The sequence below is a fragment of the Clytia hemisphaerica genome, unplaced genomic scaffold (genome assembly GCF_902728285.1).
Source record: "Clytia hemisphaerica strain Z4C2 unplaced genomic scaffold, Clytia hemisphaerica genome assembly, whole genome shotgun sequence".
Lineage (NCBI taxonomy): Eukaryota > Metazoa > Cnidaria > Hydrozoa > Leptothecata > Clytiidae > Clytia > Clytia hemisphaerica.
Window position 1 is genome coordinate 1,356,038 of NW_027104370.1, and position 14,317 is coordinate 1,370,354.

At 34.9% G+C, this 14,317-nt stretch overlaps 2 protein-coding genes across 6 annotated transcripts in view; both read right to left on the reverse strand.

Annotated features, from left to right (window-relative positions):
- The window catches only part of LOC136818498 (EEF1A lysine methyltransferase 2-like), a 43,955-nt gene extending 33,935 nt beyond the window's left edge, over positions 1–10,020 (reverse strand). For all 5 annotated transcript variants that reach the window (XM_067074838.1, XM_067074839.1, XM_067074840.1 and 2 more), the window contains exons 1-2: positions 9,935–10,020; positions 9,225–9,293 (exon numbers count right to left, since the gene is read on the reverse strand). In XM_067074838.1, coding sequence (XP_066930939.1) covers positions 9,225–9,293; positions 9,935–9,993 — 128 coding nt within the window. In that variant the 5' untranslated portion in view covers positions 9,994–10,020. The remainder of the gene's footprint in view (positions 1–9,224; positions 9,294–9,934) is intronic.
- A 1,296-nt stretch (positions 10,021–11,316) lies between these two features.
- LOC136818500 (protein lin-52 homolog) lies at positions 11,317–13,412 on the reverse strand. The gene is made up of 2 exons (XM_067074844.1): positions 13,136–13,412; positions 11,317–12,328 (listed from the first exon to the last, which is right to left on the reverse strand). Exons 1-2 carry the CDS (start codon positions 13,394–13,396, stop codon positions 12,134–12,136), a joined length of 456 nt encoding a protein of 151 aa, XP_066930945.1. The 5' UTR covers positions 13,397–13,412; the 3' UTR covers positions 11,317–12,133.
- Positions 13,413–14,317: the final 905 nt, after the last annotated feature.

The window sequence follows — 14,317 nt, forward strand, 5'->3', positions numbered from 1 at the left end:
ATCAATTTATCCTCTACATCTTTGTTAATTGTGAGCATGACTCTAGCTCCTACGCATAATATCAGTTTTTTAGGAAGTCCAGCAGTTTCATTTATTGCAAGATCGTCTTTTAATCTAATCTTAGTCCTAGATTCATCTTTAGCCAATGAAGTTCGTTTTTTGTCCCAACCATCACAATTTCTTAGACTCAAAGAATTTTGTTGGTCTTTCAAATGATTTGTGATGTACATTTTCATAAAATTTTCAGGCCAATTGCTTGTATCAGTTTGCTGGAACAATCTAATTCTTTCAACATCGGATAATGTATGGTTTCCTTCTCTGAGCCTGTTCAGTAATGCAGCAAATTCAGCATCTCCACTTTGTCTAACAATCTTTTGTAATTCATATAGTTGGAATTCTTCCCAAGTAAAACTTAAAGGTTTCGGCTGGTAAATTGAATTCTGTCCGACGGGTGTCAATTGAAAGAAGTCTCCAATCAATAATAGAGAAACTCCACCAAATGACTCAGCATAATTTTCCTTAATGTCTTGTAGTCGTTGATTCAAATCATCAAAGCTTTTTTCTCCTATCATTGAAATTTCGTCAATCAATAAAATTTTCAAATGCTTTTTTAATTTTATTCTCAAATTGTGCATTTCATCACCACTGAGTTTTTTGTTAATAATAAAAGTTCCTCTTCCATATATTGGCAATTTAAAAACTGAATGAAGAGTAGTGCCATTAATATTTGCTGCTGCTTTTCCAGTTGATGCAGTCACAAGAATAGAAGGCTCTTTATCACAATTTTGGCCTGGTTGTTTCAAAATCTTTTTTAACTGCTCGGTTAAAGTTTTGACTAAAAAGCTTTTTCCAACACCTGCACCACCACTTAAGAGAATTCTAAAGGGACCTGGCTTTTCAAGGGAGCTTTCTTTTTCAGCTAGTTTAAGAGAAATCGCATATTTGAACATATAATTGAAAAAGTCTCGTTGTTTATTATTCAAGTTGGAACACATATTGTAAAACAATTCACGAGGCATTTCTGGATTTTGACAAGACGTGGTAAAAGGTACTGCAGAAGCTTCATTCGATTTGTCACTAGGTTCATTTTGATAATCCATATCGATCAAATCTGGGTGAATAATACCATAATCGTTATCCTGCTCACCGTCACTGCTATTTTCTGAATCAGAAGTGTCATAGTTAGGCAATTCGTTAATATCAACTTCATTCGTTTGGTAAAAATTACTGTCATGTTTCAGAATATTTGGCATTATCGCCTCCTCGATATCCAAGAATTTGTCTTCGAAAGTTGGATAGTCTCCTTTAATAGCATCTTCATTTTCCCAGGGCATGTATAATTGCAAGAGTACCATGTAATATTCATTTCTATCTTTAAGTTTACTAACTTTGTGATAGCGGATTACACACGGACGGCTCCTTCTTTTCATTTTTCCCATTCCATTTTTCAATGTAATTATTTTCGGTAATGCGATGCCGACTTCAAGAGTTTCAGATTCATCCTCTAATTCATCTCCTTCGTCGTCCCCTTCGTTTTTCATCTTTCTTAGGGTAAGTGTATGTGGAAGCAAAGTCTGCGTAACACATATCCTTCAATTTATTTGGCCGATTTGCATACTTGTCAACCATATTTTTTTTGTAAACATTTTTGGAATCGGGGTCAAGTTTAGCTAGTTCAGATAGACTTTTCAACATTCTTGTACGCTTATGTTTAGGCCCTGTTGGAATAAATTCTACATCGATATTTGACGATCGCATCTTTAGGGAAAGTGTTCTTTTAATAGCTTCATGCAATGATACTTCACGTTTGGTCAGAAAAACATTTCCTATGGCACGCAATTTATCTTTTACAGCTTTTCCAGTGGATTCTTTGTGTGCCTTTTTCATGAGCTCACTCATATTCCTTTCTGGTTTGCACATGTATGAAGTTATATATGCTAATACTGCGTACATATTTGTGACATATTGAATATTCATGTTAGACTGTAAAATACTAATCATGACAGTATTGTATGGTCCAATGTTAGTTTCATTAGGCGTTCGTTTGTAAATAACAGTCAGTTTCTTTTGAACTGTATCTAGTGCGGAAAAATATTCACTTCTGGAAAGATCACATGATGTCAACAAATCGTCTAGAGTTACGTTTTGGAGATCGGTACTGCAATTGTTAATTTGATCAAGTACTTTATCAAGTATCCTTTTACTTTGCTTGTATTCATTTTTATCGACGTGTTTACCCCGAATGATTCGAGTTTCTTCACATGGAGGCCAAGGTGCTTTGAATCTACATCTAGAACTACTTTTCTTTCTACATGTCGTTGTATGGTGATGTTTTTGAACGGTATTAACCAAATCATAAAGCTGAGGATATTTTTCCTGATCTGGTAATGCACATGTAATGTACTTGTCGATAAACTCAACAACCTTCTCATCTTTACTTTGGTCATTTTCATCGATTTTTGGTGCATCTTTAATATGTACTTGAGCGTGAACGTGTTCTAAACCTGTTCGATGTTGAAATTCTCTGCGGTCATCATAATTCAATATTTGTCCTATTGGATGCATACCATTCATAAGCATTTTCGGAAATACCTTATTGAAAATATGGTCAATTTGCCTAGCTACTGTGACAGGGTTTCGTTTGAAATATTGAACTTTTTCACTCCAATTCATGTTGTTGACATCTTCATCAGTTAGACTTTCTCCATATTGCGTAGCCACTACTTTTATAATGTTAGCCCACTTAAATAACGCTGCTGTCCATGTAAGAAAGTAAGTACTTGGTCCAAAAACTCTGCATTTCGCTAAAACATCTAACATCATATTATGGCACCATTGAGGAGTGCCTCTAATACTCTTAAACGAGTTTTGAAAGATTTGATCATCAGAAATCATTTTTCTGACATTATCAGGGTTCGTTAATGTGCCTGCAGAAATATCACTTTGGAAATGTTTTTGTTGAGAAAAATTGATCGCACTAGCGACATTTGAACTTTCGGTCCAATGTAATGCATTAAAAATGTATTGCGGATCAGAAGCAAACCGATCATCTGAAGATTTCAATCTAGCATGTACATATTTTGTTGGGGTAATACTTTTATCTCTTTGTGAATGGAAATAATTTTTTGCATCGGGATAATGACCTGGAAAAGCTAGGGCTTCCCAATCGGGCTCTGAATAAAATGAAACAGGTACTTCGTTTTCACACGGGGCGATGTCAACAACTTCATCAGATGATACAGGTGTTGTACGTCTATGAGTAAGATCAATAGCCTCATCTGAAGTGATCCTTGCACCGTCAATATTGTATAATAAGGTTGGTTGTGAAGAGTTGTTGTCTTTGATCTGTTGTTCATGATCGCGATCATTGCCTTCAATGTTATCATCACTATCACTTTCATCTTTTTGAGCTGGTGCATTCTCATCGGTCAACAGAGACCATAATTCTGGGTCAGATCTTAAGCTTTCATCTTCCCATCTAGCATTAGGTATGACATTCTCATAAAATTTATTTATTTTAACTAGTTTTTCTAAAGCTTTTGTGACAAACGCAGGTCGGATGTTTTGCTTGTTTACATAACTTTTGTCAGTAAGACGGCGTTTCAGAGCAAGTGATATCAAGAATTCGTCATTACAAACTCTTGGTAAAAGTTTTTGAATTTTGTCTAAATTTGCTGGCACCATCACACATTGGCCCTTAAGACCTTGTTGTCCTCCTTTATGTTTTGGAACATAAAAGGAATAATTTGAGAAACGAGCATCATTTCTATAGGGCATAAGTCATTTAGTTCAGGTATTCTGGGTGATAATTGCAGATTATTTGCTTGAGCTTGCACTGGTAACTTTTCACTTTTTATTGTCTTATCACATGGATAGCATATCCAATATACCTCTTCTGAATCGCAATTTATATTGGTGGAATCACATTTTTCAAACATCGGTAAACTCTCATACTCTTTATGGAGAAATCGCTTGCCATTTCCTTTATATTCCCATTTTACACAAATATGACATTTGTTTGTCGGACCATCCATTGCTGCAGCCTCAAAATCTTCCTTTACAATATAGAATGCTTTGGTTAAAGTAATTGATGGATCAGTCATGCTTGCATTTTGAACTCTTTCAAATTGCTTTTGACGTTCGATTCTATTCAAACCTCGCGAATTAGCCATTCTTTTTTGGGAAGATTTTCTATCAATTTCTTTTTGGAGATTGGTTTGGTTGTCCCGTAATTTTTCATCCTTTTTAGAGCAGATTTTCGACTTTCTTTCTTGTCAAACTCAGTTTGCTTATCTCGTAATTTTTTCATCCTTTTTTGAGCAGATTTTCGACTTTCTTTCTTGTCAAACTCAGTTTGCCTATCTCGTAATTTTTTCATCCCTTTTTGAGCAGATTCTTGACTTTCTTTTTTGTCAAACTCAGTTTGCTTACCTCGTAATTTTTTCATCCCTTTTTGGTTAGATTTTCTGTTTTTTTCCTTTTCAAACGCAGTTTGGTTGTCCCGTAAAATATTCATTCCTTTCTGGGCAGATTTTCTTGTTGTCGAATTAAGTTGATCTTCATTAAGGTTGCATCGTATTTTTTTCATTTGCTCTCTTTTTGAGCCAGCAGTTAGTTTGCGTTTTCGCTTGATAGGAGTTGGTTTAAGAGATATTGTTTCTGCGTCATTCATCTTATTGTTTTGACGATCAAGTTCTTGAAGAAGAGAGCGTTTCAATAGTTTTTCAGGTGTGAGGGTTGGTAAAAATTCTTCTGTCTCAAAAATACTATCCAAATCGGGTTGAGCGATGTTTATTTGGCTTTCATCACATTTTTCCTTTCTCGATGTTTTACTTATTTCAAAATCTATTATTGATTTATGAGCTGTAAGAGAAGGGGTAGCTTTTCCTATTTCAACATAGTTTTCTTCCGTATCATGCATTGTGAGTATTGGCGTATTACCTCTTGAAAATGAGCAACTATTATCGTCACTTTGATTACAAGCAGGACTCGTGGAGACTGTTTGTTTAGTAACGTCTTTTTTGTAAATTAATATGTACGGTACTGTTTTCTCATTAACTGAGCATCTAAAGGAATTAGTTTGAAAAGGTGCAACATGTTCATCGTCAGCTGAGTACCATGTTTCCCCATGTTTTACGACAGCAGTGTAATGGCCACTATTGGGCGAATTTCCGTGATGATATACAATTCCTTGCAAATGGAGTGTTCCTAGAAGTACATTCTCAACCTTTGTTTCGATAGTTAAATTTGGTGCTAATTTCTTAGAAGAATTTGTTGTTCTATCAAAACCAAAAATAATTAATTGAATAATCAAAGTATCAGCCACATTAAAGAGAATTGTAGATTTGGTCGCATTTGTTCGGACTGGACATATGGGACAAGGATATGCTTCTTGCAGCAATTCTCCGTGTGGATCATTGACTAATTTCGAAATTTCGTTTTCAATAGAGTTTTCACGGAAACGATCAGGGAATTCAATACGACAATATGAATCATAAACAGTTTTTTCAGATGGGTTATAGCAAGTTTGACATAATACTGACTGTAAACATGATATTTGGAATACATTACTTGGTTCTGAAACATTGGGATCAAGTGAATAAAGCATACTCAAAATGTAATATAAACATTCGTGTGCATCATATTGTTCTTTCAGGGCGTGATTATAATTTAAAAGGGGCATTAAATGCACATACTGGTACGTTTCAATAGGAGTGACTGAAGTTTCCATTAATGTAAACAATTGTTTCATAGCCACTTTGCCAGGACAGTTAGTTTCAAGTTGACTTATAAATTCATGAAAGTTATCATTAGAATATAGTACTTGAAGAACGGAATTAAAAAAACAAACATTTTGTCCCAAATTCTTTAACCTTAAGGGTGAGCTTCCTCCCTTTTTGATCGAGGTCAAAACCTTTTCAAAATTCTGATCAACCTTAACGACTTTACTTGGGGTTCCTTTGAAGCCTTTATTCTTTTTTGGTGTATCTTTAGGCCTTCCTCTGTTCGTATGAGAGTTATCACCCATCATTGTCAAAAAGCGTGAATCAAATTGAAAAATTGGTTGGATTTGGAATGTATTATAAGATGTTTTATTATGAAGTATCGTTATCTCAGTTTTCGTTTTCTCAAGTATCGTAATATCAATGCGTAATGAATCGTAATGAATCGTAATGAATGCCAACACCACCGCTACAACTAGGTGACTCGTTGGCGCCAACACCACCGCTTTAAATAGGTGACTCGTTGGCAACTGATTTATTAACCTCTCCACCGCTTTATAGGTGACACCAGGTATAAATCAGTAAAAAAAAAACTATTTACAAATGATAAGTATAATGTTGTTATTATTTTATTTTATTTTTTTTTTGCTTTTGCTTTTTTTCTTGATTTTTTTCTTCTTTTTTTTGACTTGTTTTGTGCTGTTTTTTTTTTTGTTATTTTTTTACTTTTTATGCTTCTTTTCTATTTTTTATATTTCAACAACAAATATACCTATCAAATTATTCCTAATAATAAATTTTTTCCTCTTTGATCTTCTTTTCTTCTTTTCTGATTCTTCTCGACAACTTGAGATTTGAAATTTGGACCAAATCAACTTCTCAGCAACTCAATTTTTTTCTCAGTAACTTGAATGTTCTATTTCGAATCTCCTCTTGCCAAAGTCTTGCACAATTTTCTCTCAGCAGTTTGATCGTGAAATTGATTGACTTTGTAATTGATTCTCAAACAGTCAAACAATCACCAAATGAACCAAGTGCAGCTTTTCTATGTAATTGGTTGCTTTGCTTCTGATTAAATCACCAATTTGTCTTATTATCAAAAAAATGATTTGCTTTTTACTCTAAATATCAAGAATTGAAAGAAATAATAAAGAGCTAAGAAATCACGGAACGAGTGACCAAATAGTAGAAATACTAGACTAGTAGGATTATTTTCTACACCTTACATTTTAATCAGTTTGTTATCGAATTTATTTAAATAAGACCTTTCTTCATATCAACAAACGCTTTACTCATTTCGCTTCGTTTCCACTCGCATAAAAATACACAGATTAACATTTTGCGTAATAAGTGTTTTAAAAGCTCAAACCGCTCTTCCCCACTGTGACATTTTCTTCTTTTTTTCAAACTCATCCTACTTTGTTTTTTAAATAAATATTCTGTAGGATGGAGACTCCCACTAAACTCTCTTTCTCTTTTGTTGTTCTCTGATTTTCTCTCTTTATGTAAATAACTTACAGAAAAGTATAAATTCTTTTTTATTTACCATTGACGTCATATAAAAAAAACATGTTCAAAGTGGGTATATTCAAACAAATGATTCAGCCATGGTTACAGAATGCTTATTCGGACGATTTTCTTATAAAAACATTGATCTATAAGAGTTGAGCACACAAATATAAAAAAACACTAAAGGTTCCCATCCTCCCGCAAAAAAAACCACAATAGATTATACCGTCAGGAAGGAACAAAAAAAAAAGAGAAAAATATCAGGTGGATTTATCCTCCGGGTAAAGTGCACTTCAACTGCCTGTTTCGAAGGATCAGGGTTGAAAGACATTTTCCATTGATAAGCCCACTCACTAACCTTTTGCATATCACTGTAACTAACTAACTAACTAATTAACGAACGAACATGGGTTAATTTATAAATAGTGATTCTTATAGATAAAGATTCGTTTTTCAGCCAAAAAAATAATAAGTGTTTACAGAAAACTCAAATCATTACCCTCCACCGTGACATTTTCATCATAAAAAAAACTAATAAAAATAATAATAATAATATGGCTAAGAACATTGATGTATTCTTATTAAAAGTGGTTCTTATAGATAAAAATGCGATTTTTGAGCCAAAAAAATTTTTTTGCAAAAATCTGCTTGAGCCATCCTTTAACTATGATTGTACCCTACTTTCATGCTAAAAATCAGAAAAAATTAATGATCCAATTTTTCACAAAGTCCAAAAAACCCGTTTTTAAGCCGTTTTTTGGCCCAAATTTGCCCCCAAATTTTTTTTTTCGAAAATCGGGCTCCGTCACATTCGAGGGTTTATGGTCATGCACCTTTGTGCCAAGAATCAGAAAAAACTAATGAGCCAATCTCGAGAAAAGCTGGTAACTAACACACTAACGAACGAACGAACATGGGTTAATTTATAGGACCTCAGGTAGGTCCAAAAAGCCGCGACGTCTAGTATAGGCTACAGACGACCACGCCTTTTTCCTCGACACCGTTCCAACAGAGTGATAGACTACTTTATTCATCGTGTATTATGTCATTTTGTACATAATGTTATATCTGTCATTCGAAAGCTCATGCTCTAATTTCAAGACCTGTTTTACCTTAGAGGAAGAAATTTTGGCGGGAATTCTACTTGGCGGATGGCCGAAAATTTTTATTTAGAAGTGACGTAACACTTGGATGTAACCAATAGAATGGCTTCATTTCGTTTCGGGGCAAAACGGAACCGTCACGCACGAACATGGTCAGAACCACTTGCAGCGAATCAACATTAGGTGATATTCATGATATGCACCACTGCAATGACTATGCAACTATTCTGTTTTTGTTCCACCCAATATGTCACTTTTTCTATTGTTTAAGTGACGTATTGGGTGGAAAATTTTAATCAGAAGGCTCTCCAGTGGTGCATATCATGAATTGTACAATGAAGTCCAGGCTCGGATACAGAGGGAGGCTATAACCAATGGAGGAGAGTGCACTTTATTATCGTATTACCTTATATGGATACTAATTACTCTCCATGAATAAGATAATATAATATAACTCTCCTGTATCCGACCCTGAAGAACTCCAACACTCGCGGGGAACAAACATTTGTTCGAGTTATGGAGTGAGGTTTACAAGACATTGTTTACTGAAGAGACCTACAAAACATATTCGAATTAAAGGAGACATTCGAGTTATAGAGGTTCAAGTTATGGAGACTCTACTGTAATGGGCTTTTCCAGAAAAATTTTTTGAATATCCAGTGGAGGATACAACGATTTTCAGTGATTTACCCCCCGGACAAAGTGACTTTTGGCCTCCCGGACAACGGGTTTTACCCCCGGACAGAGCAAATTTACTCCCCCCCCCCGGACAAGGCAAATTTTGATGATTTTTCAATACTCCCCGGATAATATATCGCCCATGTACGGACATTTTCTGGAAGAGCCCAATACAGTTACCACTCAAAACACAAATATTTCTTCTGCTTACCAATTTTCACCTTCGTCGTCTTCATTTTCGGCGAAATTTTTCAATTCATTCTCGTAAATGTCATCCCAACTAGAAGAAAAAGAACACGATTGTGTCTGGAGCGAAGAACATAAGAACAAGCTATGAACATATGGCTTCGATGGCCAAAATATTAAGAACTTCGCAGATCTCTCAATTGCAGACTTTAAAACACCCAATTTATTAGGAAAATGGACCAAAATACTCAAAAGATAGTGAAATTAAGAACATGTTAAGAACATTTTTAGGCTTAAAACTCAAAAGTTAAGAACATCCAAAGGCTTAAGAAAATTTTGGATGTTCTTATAAAAAAAAGTGTATCTAGAAAGTTCATGGTTGTCTTAAAGGAGACTCATAAAGAGACACAAAGAATCCTAAAATATAATAAAATAATAAAAGTAGATAATAACTCTTAGGTTCCAAATAAACGCCCCCGGACCTTATTAGGACCCCCCCCCGTTTATTAATTTTTAAGAATAACTTCTGATGTCAAAGAGAAGGCCCCTTATTTTGCTCTAAATAGCCTGATTTTAGCCTAAATTTACCTTACTTTTGGGTTTTCAGAAGTACAATTTCCAGCCCCCCCGGCAATTAGGTCCCCCCGTTTATTAAAATCTTGAAAATTTTCCAACCCCCCCCCCCTGTTTATTTGGAACCTAAGAGTATGCACTAACAATTCAAGTAACACTTACTAAGTCTTTGTCCCAAGTTGTGAAGAGGGGAGTTGCTCAAGAATTGGATCGTTATTCATTTCTTGTGTTCTCTTATTATTTATTAAGTATCTGTAGAAAAAAATATCAAATCATAAAATCCTAGATCTTTATAATTTCACCATAGTCATTATAAAAAACACCGGTCTTGCCCTGGTCTGGGGCAATGTATTGTTTTAGCTTTTTGTTCAATTTTCTTTTGTTACAAACAAAAGACAAGTTGCGATTTGCATACTTTTTGATCACGTTACCAAAATCTCCTCTTGGGATTGGTCTATTTTCTAATCACATGATCAAAATTTTTGCAAAATAAATCGATTTTAGTATGTAAGCTCCATCTTTTAACAATAAAAAGAGACAAAAGCCTTCCAGACCAGTGTTTTTATAATGACTACGATTTCGCACGATTAATACATCAGCTGCTAAAGGAAAGGGGACTAACACAAGATGCATGGGTGTCGGTCGATTGTCAAGCCGACCCCCAATTCACTAATGGGACTAACACAGGATTCATGGATATCGGTCGATTGTCAAGCCGAGCCCCAATTCACTAATGGACTAACACCAGGATGCATGGGTGTCGGTCGATTGTCAAGCCGAGCCCCAATTCACTAATGGGATTACACAATTTTTTATAAACGAGGACCGATTTGTTCACTATCTCGTAAAGTAAAAGGTTTTTAGATAATCTATCCATGGCAAACAATAGCCCTTGACCCAATAAGCATAAATATGGTATAATTTTAAAGGTGTTCAAAGTAAATTTTTCTGAAAATGAGCTACAATCATGGTCGTAATATTTGAAAAGAGACATTCCCACGAAATCTTATAGCCACAATCGATTTGAAAGCGCTCTAACTTAGGTTGGAAGGGTAGAGTCTTAACATGAGACTTAAGACTCCAAAAGTTCAAAAATGGTCTAATAAGGCTCGAGCCAAATTGAAATATTCGATTAAATTTAAGAGACGGCCCAAAATCGACTTTCTCCTCCGAACTTCAAATTTCGAAAAATGAAGAAATAAGCTTAATTCTCAATAGATTTCGACCATGATTGTAGAATGCAAGTTTACCTGACCCGAAAAACAGAGCTGCCTATAAAAGAATGTGTAGTAAGGGGTATGAATACAAACAAATGTAAGGCCCCTCGTACACGGCTAAACCTTTCAAGTTTGTAAACATTGTACAAAAATTTTCCAGAGTTTACAATCTTTTCACCAAGGACATTGAAAATAAATCTTGGCTTTTTAGTCATTTCTCGAGGATCTTTCACATCACTTAAAGGGCTACACCCACTACACAATATATTGATGAACAATACCTGACAATATGGTTTGCGGACCGTAATGTACTAAGTAAATAGCAGGTATTTTATTATAAAAAGGAATTTTCTTTTTGTAAACAATCCCCCTTTATTGTTAGAATATTGCAAATCGAGCTGACCATATATTGCGGACACCTTTTCAATATACTGCCGGTATTCAGCAATATATTATCAATTTATTGCTCGACAATATATTGTGTAGTGTATGAAGTCCTTAACTAAGACTTAATCATTGTAGTCTTCTTGTTGGGTTTCTTTAATTAACTTCCTAATCAAGTATCTTTAGATTATTCAACACAAATAGACAGAGAAAAACATTCACGATAGCCATCTGGTCATTTTCTGAAGATTTGGTCAGAAAAAAACTGGCATCTACAATTAATCCATTTATAATAAATTTTTGTAGCTTCTGGGACCACGGATTTTTGTGGTTTTGCTGGTGGGCCGGTCGTACTCCACAAGTAATTCGGAATCACTTCTTTTTACCAAGTAAGGACATTCAAGTGCATTCAATGAACCGAAAAGTATCCATTCACAGCAAATGTTCGTAGTTTGCTGGTCGGCCGTACTCCATATTAAAGATCAGTGATCACTTCTTTTTACTAAGGACATTCAAACATTCATCTCCCTCTGGTCACTTCACAAGATTTTACCAGTCTATCAAATCATCTGAAAAAGTATCAATTCACAGCAAATTTTCGTAGTTTGCTGGTCGGCCGTACTCCATATTAATCACTTCTTTTTATCAAGGACATTCAAATATTAATCATTTCACAAGATTTTACCAGTCTATCAAATCATCTGAAAAAGTATCAATTCACAGCAAATTTTCGCAGTTAGCTGGTCGGCCGTACTTAGAATCACTTCTTTTTACCAAGAACATTCAAATATCTTCCTCTGGTCATTTCACGAGATTCTTCCAGTCCAACCTGGTAAGCTTGGTTCTTTAGATTGTGAAATTTCTCCATAAGTTGAATAAGGGTGAGATTACCAAACTCTTGCAGCATCTCTAGATCTTCCAAAGTCAGTTTGGAATCTTTTAACTGACTCATCGTCTGAATGAAAAAGAAAATTATATCAAGATGGTTTTTTCTGACGAAAGGCCCGGCGGAACAACCATAAAAGTAGAGGGGCTAAAGGGGGCTCCACGAGTTGGAGAAAAAGTCCATTTTGCTCAAAAGTGGAGAGGCTGATGCCCCCCTAGCCTCCCCACTTCCGGCGGGCCTGATAAATATAAATTCGAGGCCGAGTTGTTCTTAAAATGGCTAATTTTGAACGATTTTACGGAATCGCAATTTTCTCAGTGTAATTTTAAAGCTCATTTTGTTCTTTTATTTGCTGTTACGCCAAAATGGAGCCTTGTGTTTTTTTAATAATGATAAAATAAGAAGAGCCCTAAAGATATTTTCAGAAACATCACAAATTAAAGGTTCATCGTATGCTTACTCGTCAATTTTAATTCACAAACTTTTTCACATCGGATTGACACGGATGTGGACCAAGATTAGTCAGAAAGAGGAAAAGAAAAACATTTTTTAGCTTATATCGGCATACAGATAACAAAAGCAAGACACTGTCCTGGTATAAAATACTGTATGTCTCTGAAATGAAACGGAAACACTTATGTAAAAATAAAACCTTTAAGGAGAAAATAACAAATTCAGCTAAAAAACCTGGGTGACACTTTATTTGTATACGACTGTGCGCAAATCCTAATTCCTCCTGATTCTTCTGACTTTGTACAAAAGGGGTCGCGGAAAACTCAATTACATTTTTTCTGACTTTGTATATACTCAGACTGTACCTTTTCTCTTGTTGACATTCAGGAAGCCCTTTTACACAATATAAACAGACAAACTTACAGTATTCAAAACAGGTTTTGGTGGACTGTTAAACAAGGACGATGCTGTAAATTCACTAACTCCTGGAATAGTCTCCGGCCATAATTCTGGTGAATTTTGATCCAGTCTTTCTTGTTCACAAAACAACAACTGGCCATCGTTTTCATCCAGGATATGAACTTCTGGTTCATCTTGTTGATCATTATGTGTATTCTTTTCTATTGTTTCTTGTAATTTTTGTATGTAATTATTTTCATTTGTATTGTTATTGTTATTACTCATTTTCTTTTTGTATTTTATAGCTATAAAATAAAAAATAAATATGCATGTAATGATGGCTATTACTGGTTATTACTGTATTGGATGAAACAGAAATTTTATATGAAACACTAGATAGAGCTAGTTTCAACGGCAGTTGAAACAAAATAATCCGCCATCTTTAATGAAAGTAGACCATAGTAGGCAGAATAAAACCAAACAAAAAAATCTGAATGGTACTTTACTTTAAAAAGCAAAGGACAAAGAAGCTCCATCTAGTGTTTCATATAAGATATCTGTGATTGGATAATTGCAATTGCAATGACCTGCAAATACCTGTTTTATAAAATATCCCATCATGGGCCATCACTTCAGGAATGCTCCCAAAGGGATAGAGAATGATGTGATATTTCGGGAAATTTGCGATCGTTATCCTAATGCAGCTTGTGAGTGTGTGAATATGGAAAAATGGGTAACCTTCATTCAATGACCTGCAAATACCACTCTCAGCTAAGCCTAAAGCTGAAGGCCAAAGCGTAGGAGGTCATTGCAACAACAAAACACAATTCTACAATCATCGGCAGAATATGTGGCAAAAAAGGAATTTTGCGCAAAGTTTTAAAAAGGCACAAGTGGTTTTAACTTATGGCTGGAAATAGACTTTTAACTGAGTTTTAATATGAGACTTAACACTTAGGACCTCAGGATCTGAGGATCCAAAAGCTTGGGAATGTGGGACCCCACTAGGCTTAGGATAAAGCCTGGATGCTAATGTTCCCCTCCCAAATCGAAATATTTGATTAAATAAAGTAGTAAGCCTGAAAATGTCATTCTTACCTGAACTTTCAATTCTGTAAAATGCTAAAATACCCAGAAATGTCAACATATTCTGAAGCAAATGGATTTTAAGTATATCATGTAAAAATTGAAAGCATCTACCTTATT